This window comes from Lepidochelys olivacea (assembly GCF_965140295.1).
Source record: "Lepidochelys olivacea isolate rLepOli2 genome assembly, chromosome: 3".
In the NCBI taxonomy this organism is placed as follows: Eukaryota; Metazoa; Chordata; order Testudines; family Cheloniidae; genus Lepidochelys; species Lepidochelys olivacea.
The window spans coordinates 78064818-78083733 of NC_140413.1; the positions used below are offsets into that span (position 1 = coordinate 78064818).

Below are 18916 nucleotides of genomic sequence, written 5' to 3' on the forward strand. Positions count from 1 at the left end.
AGCCCAGCCCCGGAGTTGTCGCCTAGACAAGGAGCTGCATATTAACTTCTGAAGAGCCACATGTGGCTCCACAGCCACAGGTTGGTTACCCCTGCTCTGGGGACTTTACAATATGGCTCATGCTTCAAGACCAAACTTGCCCCTGCTCCATGATCACAGAGGCCCTTTAAAGCTAGACCAGTGTAGTTGCTTTATGTGGGGGCATAGAAAATGTAGAAAAGTCAGAATTGCTATAGCCCTGCACAGTGGATTAATACCCTCTCGGGGGACTGTGTTGCGTGTGGGCTCTTTCAGTGCTGAAGAGCTGTGTGAAACTCCTTGGCAGAAGGTGTTGTGAAGGTTAAGAACTATAACAGGGTTCTAAAAGAACAGGATTCCAAAAGGAAATGCCAGAAAGAGAAAGTGTGCTTTAAGAGGCTAACAAAAACCTGAAAAGTGCTCACTGGTACTGGCATGGCTTGTATCCAACAGAGAGAAGTACTTGAAAAATGGTTGAAAGTAATAAGGCTTTTGTTTTCACTCTAAAATATGGTGGCTTGGCGTTGCTGTTAGAAAAAAATAGTGAGACAGAAACATTTGTTAGTAGGGTACTTGGGAAGAATATATTGTTAAAAAAATTAAAGGGGCCGATCATGCCTTGTGCCGAAGGATTCTATTTGGCATATCTCTCTTCTCTGAGGGAATATTAGAATCAGCTATCTCCTAGGCATTGTACTCATTGCTGCAATACCAGTGTATGGATCCATAAATGGGGAGGTCTGGAGTTGGGGGAGCTGGAGGATGCATGCATAGTAATGCAAGGTATTCACTCAAGAGTTAATATCCTCTAAAGGTGTATTAACTCCTGAATAGAAGTCACTCCATGGTGCGGAACTCCCATCTGAGGGAAGTTCTAGGGGCAGTGGGTTGCAGAGCAGATAGGGAGCCAATGGAGCAGTTATAGGTAGCCTGGAGGCACAGTGCCACCACACAGATGACTCTGGCCTCCATCAACTCCCCTCAACATCTTAGTGAATCTGTAGGAATCTCCAGATTCTCGGGGTTGAAGCTGTGTCCCCCATCTTCTATCTCAAGGGGTCAGACCCTTCCTTCTGATTGGTTTAAGTTAGAAGAAACTTCATGAGGAACCCTAACTGGGTTTTTATGCCAAAGCATGATTTAGCCTAAATAATTTAAATACAGCCAGTGCCATTTTTCAGAAGGAAATGAATGGATCCCAAGACCATAAAGGACCATTATGATCATCTAGTCTGACCTCCTGTATTACACAGTCCATAGAACTTCCGCCAAATATTTCCGAGTGCAAATCTTTTAGAAAAACATCCCAAATTGATTTAAAAATTGTCACTGATGGAAAATTCACCATGACCCTGGGTAAATTGTTCCAATGGCTAATTACTCTAACTTTAGAGAAGGGATCGGCAACCTTTGGCCTGCGGCCCTTCAGGGAAACCAGGACAGTTTGTTTACCTGCAGCATCCACAGGTTCGGCCGATCGCAGCTCCCACTGGCCGTGGTTTGCTGTTACAGGCCAATGGGGGCTGCGGGAAGTGGCAGCCAGCACATCTCTCAGCCTGCGCCACTTCCCGCAGCCCCCATTGGTCTGGAATGGCAAACCCCATCCAGTGGGAGCTGCGATTGGACGAACCTGGGGATGCCGCAGGTAAACAAACTGGCCTGGCCCGCCAGCGGATTTCCCTGACAGGCCGCGTGCCAAAGGTTGCTGATCCCTGCTCTAAGGGTAACATGTAGTATGCCTTATTTCCAGATTTAATTTGTCTAGCTTCAGCTTCCAACCATTAGATCGTGTTATACCTTTCTCTGCTAAATTCATAGAATCATAGAATATCGGGTTGGAAGGGACCTCAGGAGGTCATCTAGTCCAACCCCCTGTTGAAAGCAGGACCAATCCCCAATTTTTGCCCCAGATCCCTAAATGGCCCCCTCAAGGATTGAACTCACAATCCTGGGTTTATCAGGCCAATGCTCAAACCCCTGAGCTATCCCTCCCCCCAAATAGTTGAAGAGCCAGTTATTAAATATTGTTCCCCATGTAGGTGTATATAGGCTGTAATTGAGTCACAATTAATATTGTCTTTGTTAAGCACAATGATTGGTCTCTTTCAGTCTACTACAAACACATATTTTCTAATCCTTAATCATTCTCAAGATTCTTCTCTGAACTCTCTCCAATTTATCAACATCCTTGAATTGTGGACACAGTATTCCACCACTGGTTCCACCAGTGCCAAATAAGAGGAAAAATAACCTCTGTAGTCTTACCCAAGATTCCTCTGTTTGTGCATCCAAGGATTGTGTTAGTCCTTTTGGCCTCAGCGTTGCACTCGGAGATCACATTCCTTTAACCTCAAGGTTTCTGTCTTTTTAAAATAAAAATCCCAGGGACCAGATGTTTATTTACACTAAGGCCACTTGACACCACTTAAGCGGTACAGAGGGGTATTAAAGTGGGTTTAAATATCATTTACTTTGACTTTATTTCCAGAAGGCTCTGAATGGCACTGAGGTTGCCTCGCTTTCTGTGCAATACTACCAGCAGGTGCAGATTCTCAAAAGATTGATTATTATTATTATTTTATTAAAGACAGGTCTTTTGTAAATAAAGGATGTGGGGAAAATAGAGCCAACTCTGAGAGCCCACAGATAATCTGTTCCAATAGTCAAGATTTGTGAACTTAAAAATATAAGAACGGCCATATTGGGAGGGACCAAAGGTCCATCTATCCCCGTATCCTATTTTCTGACAGAAAACGTTGCAAAAAATTGAAAATAAAGGAATTTCTCAAACAGCAAAATAAGGTAATATATTTATATTTAGCCCGTTGTGAGTGTCCTGCTGCTCAGAACAGGCCAAGATTGGCTTTCATCTAAATAAAGAATGTGTAACTTTCTATTATACAAGAAAAAGTGTTTGTGTACAGCCCATTGCAAAGTATATTGGTTTGATATCTTCTTATACACCACAAAGACAGCATTAATGGGAATGATAAATAGCTTGATGAGCTGGCCAGCTGGTATAACAATGGCTTGTAAAGCTGAGCTTGGCTTTCAGAACAAACTTGAGACTCTTGCTTCTTGGAGTTGGTTGAAGTTGAGCATGTTGAGGAGGTGATGGGATTGATCTCTTTGGAGGAGGATGTCAGCTAAAGTGTTCAAAAACTGCACCTTCAGGATTCTCCATAAAACTGAACTATAGCTTCTGAAAAAGGAGACTCATGCCTATATTCTCAGTCATTCAGACATAAGGCTCATGACAGTGGCTGCCAAAATAAATAAATAAATAAATGAAAATCAAGAGTTCAAAGGGGCAGAAAAGGTGTCCATGATACAAGTCACTTTAGAAAAATATACCCCCTCCCCGCACAATACAACAATTATTTCACTTCCACACTGCTGTAAAGCTATTTCAAGAGCTTGTCTACCCAAGTTGTTTTCCTCTCATCATAGTAGGGTCCTGTAGTACCAATAAAATAAGTGGTCAACATTTCATCTGCAGGGCTGTATTCTATGTGGTTATATTGTAAGTCAGTTCTATTAAAATGCTCAAGGCTGAAATTTGGAATTAGTCAGCACAAAGATATAATTCAAAATGATAAAATAATCAATTGTTTTGTTGCTGTCCTCCAATTTCCTTCCTTTATTCCTCCCCTAATTGAAGGCCCCACACTGGGAAATTTATTTCCTGAAAATTGTTGCATGCAACTTGCTTTGAAATGTAGGGCACTCAGTCCTGAAAATGCTTCAGATTGGACAAAATTCTCAGTTTTATAGTGTTCCCTCCCCTTCCATTGCAGGCCTCAAAGGCAAAGGTGTGTCATTGCACCACCTACCTGCCTGCCTATTTCATTTATTTGTAAGAGATACTGTAATAAAGACAAGTATCAGAGGGGTAGCTGTGTTAGTCGGGATCTGTAAAAGCGGCAAAGAGTCCTGTGGCACCTTATAGACGAACAGACAGTATTGGAGCATAAGCTTTCGTGAGTGAATACCGTGCGTCCGACATGGTGGGTATTCACCCATGAAAGCCTATGCTCCAATCAGGGGTGGCTCGACTAATTTTGCCGCCAAATTGCTGCCACCGCAACAGCACCGGGGCTGCCACCGAATTGCCCCCACACCCGGAAGATTGGCAGAGCTGCTGCCCAAAAGCCGCCACAGTGGGAAAAGCGGTGGAGCTGCCGCCGAATGACTGCCTCGGGGCACGGACTGCAGCCCCATTCTCAATGCCGCCCCAAGCACCTGCTTGGAAAGCTGGTGTCTGGAGCCGGCCCTGGCTCCAATATGTCTGTTAGTCTAAAAGGTGCCACAGGACTCTTTGCCGCTGTAATAAAGACTATACATAAACTGAAAGGTGTTGGGTTTGGGATCTTCTGAGCTAGTGCAACTTTACAAAAATAACTTTCTTCCTAGTCTTGAATGCCTATAGTTTATTTTTTTACTTAAGACCTTTTTAGGCCTGTCCCTTTTACATGTGTATGAGGTGGTGGATGGAAAGGAGCCATCCCTAAGTATATCCATTGGATGCAATTGCAGGAACTGACCCTTTCCTGCAGGCATAAGTCAGTCCAAAGGAGGAGAGTGAGGATGAGGAAGAAGTGGATCGTAGCATACAATAGTAAATGCTGCATCATCCTAATGGATGGTAAACCAGAGGCACATTCCTCATGCATGCCTTGGATTTCCAGAGGGATGTACACTCAGAAGTTTGTCTATACAAAAAAATGTGCTCTTAAGTTCTCCAGATGAGGTGTCTGTTGGACCATAGATAGAGGGAGGGAATTATAAAGATGAAAGCCTTAAAGGCGGCAAGTGCTATCACTGGTCCTGAAAAAACAGACTCCAAGCATTGATAGCAGAAGGCACAGAAAACCACAGCATTTGTAAAAGAACACAAGGGAGAGGTAACTTCTATATGAGCTTTTTCAGGACTTTAACGTTAATCAGAGGTTGGTACCCAAATCATGGAACACAACGCAAGTGTTTAACCAGAAAAGAAAACAAAAAAATATTAGAAAACTGAAATGATCAGAAGACAGTGTTCTCCAAACAATCCATCCCCTTCGCCATCAACCAAGTTGTATACAGATGATCACTGGGATGCGGGGTGGGGTGGAAGTTTCGAAAAATGTCTGGGCTTTTGCACCGTGTAAATGATATACTTTGTTCTGAGGGTTCCTTTCATGCACTGCATCCTTTAGGGAAATGAAAATTATGCTACCTGGAAAGATTTCCATTTGCAAGCTCGTCCTTACAGCTCTATCGGCATCCCTCCACCCGCTGCTCTGTTTAATCTAAATATTGCCGCGCATAAATATTCAAGCCTTACTGTAGCCTCAAAGTTGGGATCCAAAAGAGGTTAAATTAAAAAGGCTCTACTGCAGCCTGTGTGGAAATCACACCAGTGAGAGTCCTGGGCACGATGTGTCAGGAATGAGTGTCAGCCTTCACTGTGCATGAGCACAAGCATGTGTTCTTTCTAAGTTTGACCTAAACCTGAGAAACATTGAACAACCTGAATTCTCAGTAAAATCTTAGTGAGAGCTGATGTTGCTCAGCAGCTTGCAACTCTGGGCTGTTATGTACAAATAAAAACAATGGGTAAATGGATACTAAGTACTGTATTATCATTCTTTTGTGAAGCATTTCTTTGTTGTAGGAGCTGTAGGGTAACTGTAATGAGAGCTACTCCCTCAGACTTAGCTTCAATTCTCTGTACTGTTCATTTTCCACAAAGTGATGAATCCTTGAAATCCTAAGCAAGGGACAGCCGCTCCTGCTAGTGAAAGATTTTTGCTCTTCAAAGTCATTCCCCAGGGAGCCTTACAAGCTGAAAACTGTTGAATTAGTGCCAGCATGGATTTATTTTATGAGTCTAAACAGGAATGAACAAATATTTATTGTAGCTTATGGCCCAGTGGACTACCAAAGTGAACCGTTTAGTACAGTGGAACATGTTTTGTGGCCTACATAATTCAGTTGAGCTTTATAAACACAACTGACCGTGCTTATTCAGGAGACTGTTCTGTATTGTCAGTGTTTGTGCCTCTTTAGTTTGGAATAGGCTTTTTGAGATACTAACCTATTCTATTCATTTTTTGTCACTCCTTACATGTTATAAAGTGCTTTGAACAATTACATTTATTTTATAAATTACATAGTGTCACAAAAGTAAAAACACACTAACTATAGGTGAGGGACAACATTTTGTAAAGTTTTCCATAGGTCAAATGAATGTAAGATAGCTTCTGCTATTGCATAATATCTAAATAGAATTTTAAGGTGAATTTTCAGCTTTTTGCTCTGTGTAAAGTTACACATGATGATAATGCATGACAGCTAACATCATTTCATGAACCTTCCTCATTAATATCTCTATCTTGAAAGGAAGTAGGTAATTTCAGACATTGGAGATATCTTTTAGGGCCTGATCCTACTCCAGATGAAGTCAAAGACAGAACTTTCATTGACTTTGGTAGGTAGGTGGAAAATTGGTCCGAAGCATCACATATGAAGTACTGATGGCATATAACAGCCATTACTGCCAGTGAGTTATGCACACCCAATTCTTCACATGCCAGGGAGAAAGTTTACCCATAAGAATACATCGTTCTTGCTAACACTGAAATGAACTTTTACTTTAGGGAAGAACGGCTTTTACGCTGTCATTTTCAATACAGTTAAACAACATGAGGTTTAGTATTGGTCACAGACCAATGATCTGTAAACCAACTCTGCACTGTCACATTGATTTGAACTAAAAGATTTCTGAGAAATTTCCATATATGTAACTCCTTGGGTGGGGGGGAGAGGGGGAGGAATAAGTAATTTAAAATGTTTTGTAGTATGTTAAAGAGGAATTAAGTGACATGAGCCTACTGTTTATTCTATACCCCTTTTTGCTGTGCTTTTGAAGCTGCTTGTTAATTGTATAATTAAGAAAGATAAATTAACGCTCTTAGTAGCCTGGTGTGGATTATGTGAAAATGTTCCATGGTACTGTAATGAACTTCAGCTGTGTATATAAACCTGATAGATTAGTCATGAGAATGAGTAGTCTGATTACAAACTATTAGTCTGGGATATTGCTTTAATTGAATTATAATAATTATATATATATTATTTAGAGAAGAATATCATAGCTTCAAGAAAATGCAAAAAGGAAGATTTGTCTGCATTCCTGGACGTAATCCTAACTCAGGCTGCTTACTGTCTATTAATATTAATGAAGAAAAAAGAATTGTGTCAAGAAAGCAATGGGATCCCAGACATTTCTTTAAGCACAAATTTATACACACTGTAGCGTACTCATAAGAAGGGGAAAGAATCAGGAAATTGCAAATATTTTGTAATAAGCTATTTTCTCTTGCCAGGTCATTTCATTTTTGTTTCAATAATTTTCCTTTCCTGTCTTTTTCATATTTTCTTTAAGGCCTTATTCGATTACAAGAGCTCATTAAAGCTCCATCACGGTACAACCTAAGACTAAAAATCCGTCAGTTACCAGCTGACACAAAGGATGCTAAGCCTTTACTAAAGGAGATGAAAAGAGGCAAGGAGTTCCATGTGATCTTTGACTGCAGTCATGAAATGGCAGCAGGCATTTTAAAACAGGTAATCATTACATCACTTCAGATGGCCTAGTATATTTCCTAACAAATAACAGGAACACCTAGTCTCAACTGATTTTAAAATTGTGTGTGAATTTTACTGAGCTCTTTCTACTGGAAAATCAACCAAGTCCTCCTGAGCTAATGTTATATGAGATTATAATGATAGCCAGTTTTCTTTTATTTGGTTGGGATGGAGCAAGAGCTTTATTTACAAGTCTCTGGAGGCAAATGTTACTTGGAAAAATCTTTTATATTATCTTATAATGATGAATATCCTGTTGGGTATGCATCCGATGAAGTGAGCTGTAGCTCACGAAAGCTTATGCTCAAATAAATTGGTTAGTCTCTAAGGTGCCACAAGTACTCCTTTTCTTTTTGCGAATACAGACTAACACGGCTGTTACTCTGAAACCACTCATAGACTGGCACTCTGAACAGAAAGCAAATTTAGAATGTTTGTTTAGTCTTATTCTGCACAATGAACAATTTTAATTTAGACTTCTTATTTTAGTATATTCCATAATCAAATGAATAGAATTCCAATAGTGTATTTCAATAATAGAAAACTCAACCTTGCGTTGATTGACAAACCACTTGAGTATGTTTGTAAATTAAATCTCTCTTTTCCTTACCAGATGAGCACACTAATATGTTCCACTGAGAAAATTACTCATACTGTCAGTTCCCCTTGGGTATTTTCTTAGGGGCCAAATTCTCTCTGCCCTCCTGCCATGATTGCGGAGGACCCTAAACATGGTTAAACTGCTGCATTTCCATTGTGTGCCTGTGGGAATGCAAGGAGCATATGGCAGAATTCACAAGAGCTTGCCCAAACTTTCTGCACCAGCTGTATGCTACACGGTTATACTCCACTGGGATCCTCCAACTTCTTTAGGGACAGGGACAGGGAAGTGGTAGGGGTGGGTAATAGTTATTCTCCTTCCCTGTCTAAGGTGATGCAGCACATTCAGCGTGAGGGTGCAGTAGTGGTTTCTGAGTAGCTCCATTGCTGCTCTATAGTTTTGGTGAATGAGGATTCCCAATGCATACAGGCACTCCTTAGCTGTACCCAGTGGTGAGGTTTCACCTCTTAGCAAGAAAATGAAGTAATGCTTGAGTCTGAACATTCAAACTTGTAGACTCCTAACTTTCCCCCCCCCATAACTACAGTCTTGTTGCGTCTTGCCTTCTCATGCAGTGTCACAAGCAGCAAAGCTTCTGGAGGACAAACTAGGATCTCACGTATATATCTGAAAAATTAATTGTTTCCGAATTGTGTTCACAGTGACTCCTCCTCTTGCCATCAGTAGGTTCGAACAGATGTAATTGATAAAAGAATGCTGTTGGTGCACAAAAAGAAACAGAATCCAAATTCTTCTCCCATAGCTATGTTATCTTTTCAGTGCTAAAAAAAGTAACTAAAAGTTTTAGTTACTAAAATGATTGGATATAAATCTTAATACACAAAGGAGGCTGTTCTGCAGAGTACTTTTCGGATTGGAACTGCCCTTTAAGGTAGAAGAATAATGAATTAGAATGAGGAGAGATCCCCAACCCACTTCTTTAAAACTGTATTTAAGAATACTTGCCCTTATTTTGCCAACAAAAATATATACGAAATTGAAAATACACAACTGAGCTGAAATTATTCTGTGTTGTGCTTTTAGGAAGGCAGGAAGACATACTTGCTAGTTTTCTATACTTTTTGAATAATGGTACCGATATTTGATATGCTCCGTTAATGCTAAAGAAATATGGTAAAAGTGCCCAAAGCTTGATCTGTTGATCTATTTGTCTGTCTGTCTATCAATCAACACTTATTTTGCTAACACTAGTTTTTAATTGAGTCATATTGTTAATCAAAGTAGAATTGTGTTTCTCATTAGGTTATTAGTTAGTGGAGACATTATAAATACAATGAAGTAAAATATTCTTAGTTCAGATTTTGTGTGGCAAGTTAATGCTCCCATTAATATGTAAAACTATAAGCCTCTTTCACAATTACAGCTCTAAACATCATAATAATAATCTTTTTATCAGAAGATCTGGTTCATAAATTCCTTTAATAGTCAGTAATCTGTTCTGACTATTAAGAAATGATTTGCTTGACCTAATTTTAGTATAATTCCTACCTTATATTCTGTTCCAAATAGTGTTCCACTTTTGCTTTTTAATTTGCTGTAAAGGTGCAATTAAAAAGTATGTTATGTGACCTCAAAATATTAATCTTTCGTTTATTTTTTTAGGCTTTAGCTATGGGAATGATGACAGAATACTATCATTATATCTTTACCACATTGGTAAGTAGCTTATAAAAACATGCCAATAACATTGAACAAAGGCCTTAGCCATCTTAATTATATTACTTGACAGTGTGAAAGAGGTCTCTCAGGAATGGTCTCTCAGGTATGGCATGTTTTCTCCATCAAGTTTTGTTATGTCCAATGAAAACTCATGAGGATATTTTAATTAATGTTCAACACTGTACACTGGTAACTAATAGACCTGAGAAAATTATTTTGTAGCATTAGAGATTTAAATTTTTGAGTAGAGCTGAGAGCATAATCAATCCACAATTAATAATTATTCTATGAGTCTTGTCATTTTTCTCCTTACTGTTTTTTCAATGAACAAGTTGTAAAATTCTCAGATATATTCATTATTCCAAGTTAGTTATTAATTTCTTTGGCAAACAATTCTTCGTCCACCGATGAGTACTAAATAATTCATTGTGAATAATTTCAAACCACAATTTAAAATTTCCTGTGTGGTGATTAATTACATAAGTTATGTGATATTGTTTCTTTTCCTTTATGTAAATACCAACTTGGGAAGAATGGAGAGCTCTGGAATTACATATGCACCACAAAAATCAGCTTTGATGAATATTGGAGCATTCATGCTGAAAATTTGGTGCTAAACTCAAGAACTGGAAAAGCTGAATCTAAATATGCTTTCAAATTTAAACAAATATTCATGTGACAATCTTTTTCACAATTCACTCAACTCTACTCTCAAGTAATGTGTTCTTGCATTACTTCCAAGCTATATATGAGAAGGCTATCAGGGAAGAATTTAGAAGTTTTTAGAATTCCACCCTGAGAAATGGGAAAACATTAGTAAAATTCAAATTATATACATTATTTTATCTTACTCCTATTATGGATCAAATGGGCACATTCAGTCCTCAGTTCAGCAAGGTTCTTGAGCGTGTGTGTCATTTTAAGCATGCAGATGGTCCCACTTCAGTGGGTCTATGTAATGTGTTTAAAATGAGACGTGCTCAAGTACCTTGCTGAAATGAGACCTTTATGTGGACTCAATGAACAGTCATCACTGAATCATAGTATAGAGATTGCAAAACATGGAAAAGAGCAGCACTGGAACAGCCTGAGTACTGGCCTTTAATGAAATAACTCTTAAAGATGAACCTCATTAGGTTAGTAAAAGCAGAGAAGATTTTACATAACCATAACTTTTCTTTGGGCCTTTGTGGAACTCAGAGATGCTGGAATTGCACACAGTTTATAATTCACCTTGTCAAAGCTCTCAGACTGACCAAATGATTCCAGACGTCTCAGTTTTAATTTTGTATATTGTATTTTAATTTGGCTCATTGGTGAGAATTGCTGGTTTGAGTGACTTGAGCTTTCTATCTCATTGCATTTGTTTCTTTGCTTTATATTCTAGAATGGACTTTTTACTAAATTTTAAAATCAGGATTTTGCTGTAATTAAATATTTCCATTTGCTTCTTGGAACACTAGTTTCTTTAGGTGCCTGAAGGACCAGCCTGAATCAGTGACAGAAAAGGATAATTTGGCATGCGCCAGCAGGTGATAGATTTTGATGCTGCAGTAGAGCTCTGTAAATTGCAACAGAGTTTCAGCTGCTTTGATTTATTAATTGCTTCTTACCTGGCACAGTGAAAGCCTGTCAAATAAATTTTCCAATCACAGCATTTAAAGCAGTCTTCAGAACTGTATTCTCCAGTGACTGATTCAGGGGCCTAATGCACTAGCTCATTAATACACCGAGTTGTTGTGTATATTTGTTATACTTTTGTGTACACATGAATGTGTTTGGATTAAATAATTAGTTATGAGGTTGGGGGTTTTTTGTGCAGATGTTTGAAAGCATCTGAAATTTGAAGGGAAAGAAATTCTGTAAGAGTACAGCATTACTGCAACATAGTTCTTATTACTTTTAGCTATTCTGCTAAAATGTACAATATCTTTAGAATAAGGACGCAAGTATGGAAATTTGTAAATAGATGTCAAACTGCAGGCACACACTGAATTCCGACATAGCCAGTGCTTAATTTGTGATGAAAGAGGTGTCAGAGCTCAAGCAATTAGGTGCTGAAGCTCAAGCAAGTTTTTTACAGTCATAACTCATGCAGCAAGCCCAACGGTGCTGGGGCTATGAACTGCCAAACCGATAGATGACGGGGCTCAGCCAAGTTAAGCCTTGGCACAAATTAAACACTGCATGTATCCTAAGGAGTCCGGTGACACATTAAAGACTAACAGATTTATTTGGGCATTAGCTTTCGTGGGTAAAACACCACTTCTGCATCTGAAGAAGTGTTTTTTTACCCACAAAAGCTGATGCCCAAATAAATCTGTTAGTCTGTAAGGTGCCACTAAACTCCTTGTTGTTTTTGTGGATACAGACTAACACGGCTACCCCCTGATACTTGTACATATCCTATACATTGTATATGAAAAATAATACCATAAACCCTAATTAGAATCCAGAAGGATAACTATCTTTGAGATTAGGTTTGAGTTCTAATGTTAACAATGAGCAATTCATCATATACTGCTATCCCTGTTATTGCTCTGCTTTCTCTTCAATGGGTAAATAAATGCATTCTGATAAATATCAGCCCTAACATTACAATTTCACAGAAAACTAGAATATATTAAATGGGCAATTTAAAAAAAGGAGATGAAGGACAAGCACTGTAGGTTGAATTGTATGGAGGATGCAGTGTTTATCAAAACTAAATAAGGACTGCTAAATAAGGGTCTCTATCACCTTCACTAGACATATTACTAAGGAAATCAGAAAAAAGAACAGTCTTGGTGCAGCCTGCTATGTAGTACTGAAACACTTTCTGCTGGTTGAAGCTCTGCTTACTGAGTCATAAAAGTTATATTTTTCACCAACTTCATATTTAAGTTCCAATTCTGCATCAGAATTCTCTAGTGAAGATCTCTGGACTCCCCAGAGGTACTGGGGTCTGCACTGAAGAATCACAGTGAAGGATCGGGACCTTGTTCTTGAAATAACTTGTTCCATCCAAAATTTCTACTTATTTTTCTTTTTTTCTAACTTTATTTTCTCCCCTACACATATGCCTATTTTCTTTTTTAGAAAAGATCTTAATTAAAATGTTGTAATACAATAGAGAAATTAATAGATCAGATTGATTAAAGATATTTATGTGTTCCGAAGAACAGGAAAATATTGTATTCAGTGATAGATCAGTATGAAAGATGTATAAAAACCAGAATATTTTGTTACTCGGGATATGCATTTTTCTACAACATCCAACTGAGAATGTCTAAATTTAATAATGAGCTTTTAGCATTTATTCTGTTTTTGAGATAATGGAGACTAATTCTCTACAAGGTGTTCTGTAGCTCATTAAGGTAAAAATAATAATAAGGTAAAAATAATAGAGATAATAGACCAAGATAAAAACAGGAAGAGTGTATTCTGCTTAACAGAGAGAAATAGTCTGAGGAAAGTGCAGGGAATCTGTCATTTTATTTTATCATTTAAATTCAGTATCTGAACTACAGGAAAAGGGATTGTTAAATTAGCAAATAATATTAAAGTCTGATTACATTTTATGGAGTATTTGTAACTAGCAATTTCAGCCACTGGGCTTAATTTTTTTCCTAATGTGCTTTGTTTATGACTGTGGGATATGTTCTTTCCTCTTTACGTACAGGGAACTCCCACTAGCATCAGTTGGAGTTATGTGTGTAAGATGGAATAGACCCCAACCAGACCTGTACATGGAACATACGGCACTTAGTAGCATGTACAATACTGTTGGTCATGGCACATTACAGTGCTTATCTCCACGGAGGTGGTTAAATGCCTGCATTAAGAAATGACATATAAAAAGCATTTATGTTGCAAACATCTCTTTCAGGACCTTTTTGCTCTTGATGTGGAACCTTACCGGTATAGTGGCGTTAACATGACTGGATTCAGAATCTTAAACACAGAGAACAGCCAGGTGGCCTCCATCATTGAAAAGTGGTCCATGGAACGATTGCAAGCACCTCCTAAACCTGATTCAGGTTTGCTGGATGGATTTATGACGGTATGAATACCAATTAATAGATTAGTTTGTGCATGTCTGTCTAATTACAAAACCCTTAGAATTGTAACCTGCAATCCAGTCACTCAGTTGTTCTAAAGTCACAGGACCAAATCTCATTTTAATTATTGCCTACAGATTAGTCATTAGTTGCATTCACAATTGATAGACTAAAAATGTGACTTAGTACTGGACAGCCATACTAATTTTATCTCAAACAAAATACCATATTTATATTTACTTGCAACCTAATATTTTAAAGTAACTGTCATTTTTGCTTCTTTTTGTATCTTTTGAACTATGTTCTTTACTTACTTTCATTTAAAAAGGGAGATATTCTGGATTATGCTAATTCCAGAGCCATTTGGTCATAACACAGAGAAATATTTGTCTGGTGTTACAATGGACTTCTTTAAAATGTGATTATGTAATTTAACATAAAAAACTTCTCCTTTATAATAAAAAATACTTTGTTTTCTCAAGTCAAGTCAACATATCACTAAATGAGAAGGTTTTTCGGCCTATTTTAGAAATCTCTTGTCCTGTAGATCTCTGATTATTGGAAATCATTGGATAAATCCAATAACAACATTCCTAGGAGATGTTAATCCTGTGCACAGTAAGCACCTTCCTCCGGTGATGTCCATGTATTTTATAAACATTATTTATTCTTCACACTCGCCTTGTGTTATAAGTATTATTATACCCATTTTAGAGATGGGCAAAGTGAGGCTGAAATTAACACTCATGTTTTCAAATGTATGAGCAGCACCCGATGCATACTGAAGAGTTACACACTCATATTTATGCAGAGCTCACAGAATGCATAACGTGTGGGATTGCCCAATGGGGAACGTTAAGGAGGAAGTTTGATTCCTTGTTCTAAATAGCCTTGTATATTTTCATGTGCGTGGTAATGTTTTAGAATATAATCATTTGTGGTTTAATAGTAGGTATCAATTGATCGGCATGTAGGATAACATCATTTATTTTGTGAAAAAGAAATATTATGAATGATATTTTGGCACCCATTGAAGTCCTTGGGAGTTTTGCCATTAACTTCAGTTGGGCCTATGTGATTTTTCCTCATGTGTATAAAAATATTACCCATATATTGTGTTCTTATCCAGAGCCACACACACTGATGGTACTCTAAAAATTAACAATAGTGGTATTTAGAGATGTTTTTAAAAATATGTAATATTTAAAGTCTCCATTAAAGCTAATTACATCATAAAAGTTTTTATACTAAGAAGTGTATTTAAACTCCATGCACTGTAATTACTCATTCAGAAGTTTTGCTAGAAGTCCATGGAAAGTATAGAACTGATTCTTATCTTACCCCAGTTTTAGACCGGTGTTACTCTATTAGCATACATTGACTTGCACCAGACTTACATTGGTGTGAGTGAGGTCAGCTCAGGCTTTATAGTTATAAGGGACCCATCCAAAGTATAGAGCTTTTATGAGAGATGTCTCTTCACTAATCCTATGGGAAACATTTAACGTACTGAAAAGGAGTACTTGTGGCATCTTAGAAACTAACAAATTTATTTGAGCATAAGCTTTTGTGAGCTACAGCTCACTTCATCGGATGCATCTGATGAAGTGCGCTGTAGTTCACAAAAGCTTATGCTCAAATAAATTTGTACGTCTCTAAGGTGCCACAAGTATTCCTTTTCTTTTTGCGAATACAGACTGACACGGCTGGTACTCTGAAATTTAACATACTGTGGCTTTTACCCAATAACAGTATTGAGCAACTGTCACATCTAGGTCAAAAGGCAAAAGATGGTGTCAGCCACCTCCTGGCACCATCTCCTTCTGACAGAGATATTTCAGAAGAAACTCCTGAGCTCTGAGGTTCCACATGTTGTGAGGCAGGTCAAGGGCAGGAGCATGTATTGTTCTTTTCCAGGACATCTAGTAGGAACTTCATCAATAAGATAATACATCCCGAGGCTGTGTTACCTCTTTTGTGTCTCTCCCTCTCCAACCCTTTGCATAGTCTAATCCCCTTTATTAGAGGTTCCAGGGACAGACAATGGTAGAGGAGGTCCTTGTATCATAGTTCCAGTGTTCGGCACTGAGCCTGAAAGTGGATCAACACAGAGTAGAAAACAGAAGTGAAATCCTGGTCCCGCTAAAGTCAATTCACCTCAGATCTTCTGCTTCTTCCCCTCTAGGGGTGAACCATAAATGGAAGATATTGCAGGAAATTACAGGGGGAATCTCAGAGTTTTTGTTCATCTGGTTCCTGCTCCCCAAGTTTTGCTCTGAAAGAGGATGATATAACTAATTATAATTATACTTAAATTTTTAAAAAAGGCCTTATTTTAAATGGCAGATAACCAAACAGATGTTTTCCTGTTTAAAAAAAACACACCAACCCTGTTGTCTTTCACTCCTACAACTATTGATTTTTATTATTTATTGTATTATAATAGTTTTAATGTTTCAATTTGTTGGAAAAAAAAGTTGAAAACCCCACAATTGTCACATTGATTGGAAATCAGGAGTCCTTACTTTATGCCTTCAGTCTAATATTATACACAATTTTTGAAAAAAAAATAGAGCTTTTATAATAACTGTGCTGACAGAGCTTCACCTCTTCTGTTTTTATCAGATACTGCATTAATATTTAATTTGAAAAATATCAAATTCTGTATCATTTGTTGAATATTCATATCTGGTTATTTAAACTATATATATATATACTGTGCTAAATGAGCCACACAAAATTAGGTAGTTTTTTTAACTCTTTTTTTTAATGCCAGTGGAGATTATTAATATATATTAAGGATTTTACAGACACTGAATATTAAACCACAATCAATGGATAATGTAAACAGTTAAACATTTTTCAAGTATATCAACCTGGTCCCTCTTAAGCGGAGCTATGATGTATTAAATATCAAAATAGCTGGGATAGCTAGAGAAACAGGAAAATTACATCCTTCCATGTACTTGCACTTTGTTTGTCATTAGTGTACCACATTTATTAATTGGAAACAGTGATTTCAAAAGAGTTTTTAATTAGATTTCATTTATTATGTATTTTGAATGTATTGCAACTTCTAAGTATTATCATGTATGATGGTGTCTATAAAAGTATATTGTTTGTCCACTTATATTTGTAAATGAAACTTAAAGTGGCTTTAGAAATAGGCATAAAGGAGAATTTAAGATTTAAAATCTCTTCTCACCTGTTCTGACTATACTTTTTGTCCCCTTTGACAGCGACCAAAGAAATAATGGGCTTCTGGTTACTAGACAAAGAATTATTACTGGCACTGGCACCATTCCCATTTGTCAGTACATGGGACCACAGTGCTTACACATCTCATGTTCTTTCTTTTTCATGGTGTTATAGAGAAATAGGAAGCTCAGCAAAGCCTCTAGTATCTGGGACAAAGACCTAATATTGCTAGTAGTAATATAGTCATTTGTCACTATATAAACCCGCAGAGCTTACACATTACACCCTTACTTTATCTTCAAGCTATAGAAAGAAATAGAGGGAAAGGAACTGGATTCATTTATGAACTCTCATGGCTCAGTTAACCCCTTTAATTGGCCCTAGAAGCGATCACCAGAGTCAGCCATTCATCCACATTGTAATGAATTGTTCTGGAGGTGGATGGCACTGGTGAAAGGGTATAATTTCAAACCCTTTTGTCAGATGATTGGTTTTAATCCTTAAGAATTCTAGTTTAAGTCGGTTGAATTTATTCTCTGTTTGTCATCAGTGGTTGAAGTGGTTGCCCTGGATTTAACCATCTGAACTGTAGATTGCCCTTTCAGTGTAAATAGTCATGGGGAGGGGCCTGAAAGGAGGGAAAATCAGTGTCCCCCTGTGTAGTTTCCTTCAAATCATTCAGGCAGGGGGAAGTCTTGCCTCTTTCCACAGAATGTGACCCTATTCTCCTCCGGTCTCTTCAGATGCTTGTAGATTAGGGTCCTTTATGTGGAGGAACAGCATTTGCGATCCAATCTAACCAGAGGGCCCACAACAAATCAAATCTGCTTCCCTTTCAGCAGGAAAGAGTTTGTGACTCTTGTGCATCTCTCATTGATTATGATACATCAGTTTCCGTTATCTGAACGTAGCCTCGCTATTTCAGAAACTCTGAACAGAAATCACCCACCCATGCAGTACAACCTTGCTAATTCACACTTTGCTAGTCTCCACACTTTATAATACTAAAAAAAAAAAAAAAAGAAAAAGGGGAGCCTCACCCAATTCTCAGCAAAAATTTAATATCAGACATGGAGCTGTCATGCAGTCTCAAATTAGTATGTACTATACTTTTTCACAAAAATATTCATGTTATCTTTAGAAGCACATTATGAAACACTCTGAAGTAATTTAGACTAAACTACAATTGTTGGCTGTCTTATTCTGAGAATAAAAACAGTAAAATAATTTTGTAATAAAGGGTAGGGAGAAAGTGTGTGTGCGTGGGGGGGGGGAGTCCATATTGTGATAACACACAATAGGAAGTTACATTTATAGATTTAAACTTGAAGAGTGGTCAGTTTGGATGAGCTATTACCAGCAGGAGAGTGAGTTTGTGTGTGTATGGGGGTGGGGGGGATGTGAGAAAACCTGGATTTGTGCAGGAAATAGCCCAACTTGATTGTCATGCACATTGTGTAAAGAGTTGTCACTTTGGATGGGCTATCACCAGCAGGAGAGTGAATTTGTGTGGGGGGGGGTGGAGGGTGAGAAAACCTGGATTTGTGCTGGAAATGGCCCACCTGATGATCACTTTAGATAAGCTATTACCAGCAGGACAGTGGGGTGGGAGGAGGTATTGGTTCATATTCTCTGTGTATATATAAAGTCTGCTGCAGTTTCCACGATATGCATCTGATGAAGTGAGCTGTAGCTCACGAAAGCTTATGCTCTAATAAATTGGTTAGTCTCTAAGGTGCCACAA

At 38.0% G+C, this 18916-nt stretch overlaps 1 protein-coding gene across 4 annotated transcripts in view; it reads left to right on the forward strand.

Annotated features, from left to right (window-relative positions):
• The window catches only part of GRIK2 (glutamate ionotropic receptor kainate type subunit 2), a 626152-nt gene that overhangs the window by 212173 nt on the left and 395063 nt on the right, over window positions 1-18916 (forward strand). For all 4 annotated transcript variants that reach the window (XM_084624592.1, XM_084624595.1, XM_084624593.1 and 1 more), the window contains 3 exons: window positions 7451-7632; window positions 9878-9931; window positions 13803-13976. In XM_084624592.1, the coding sequence (XP_084480718.1) occupies window positions 7451-7632; window positions 9878-9931; window positions 13803-13976 (410 nt within the window). The remainder of the gene's footprint in view (window positions 1-7450; window positions 7633-9877; window positions 9932-13802; window positions 13977-18916) is intronic.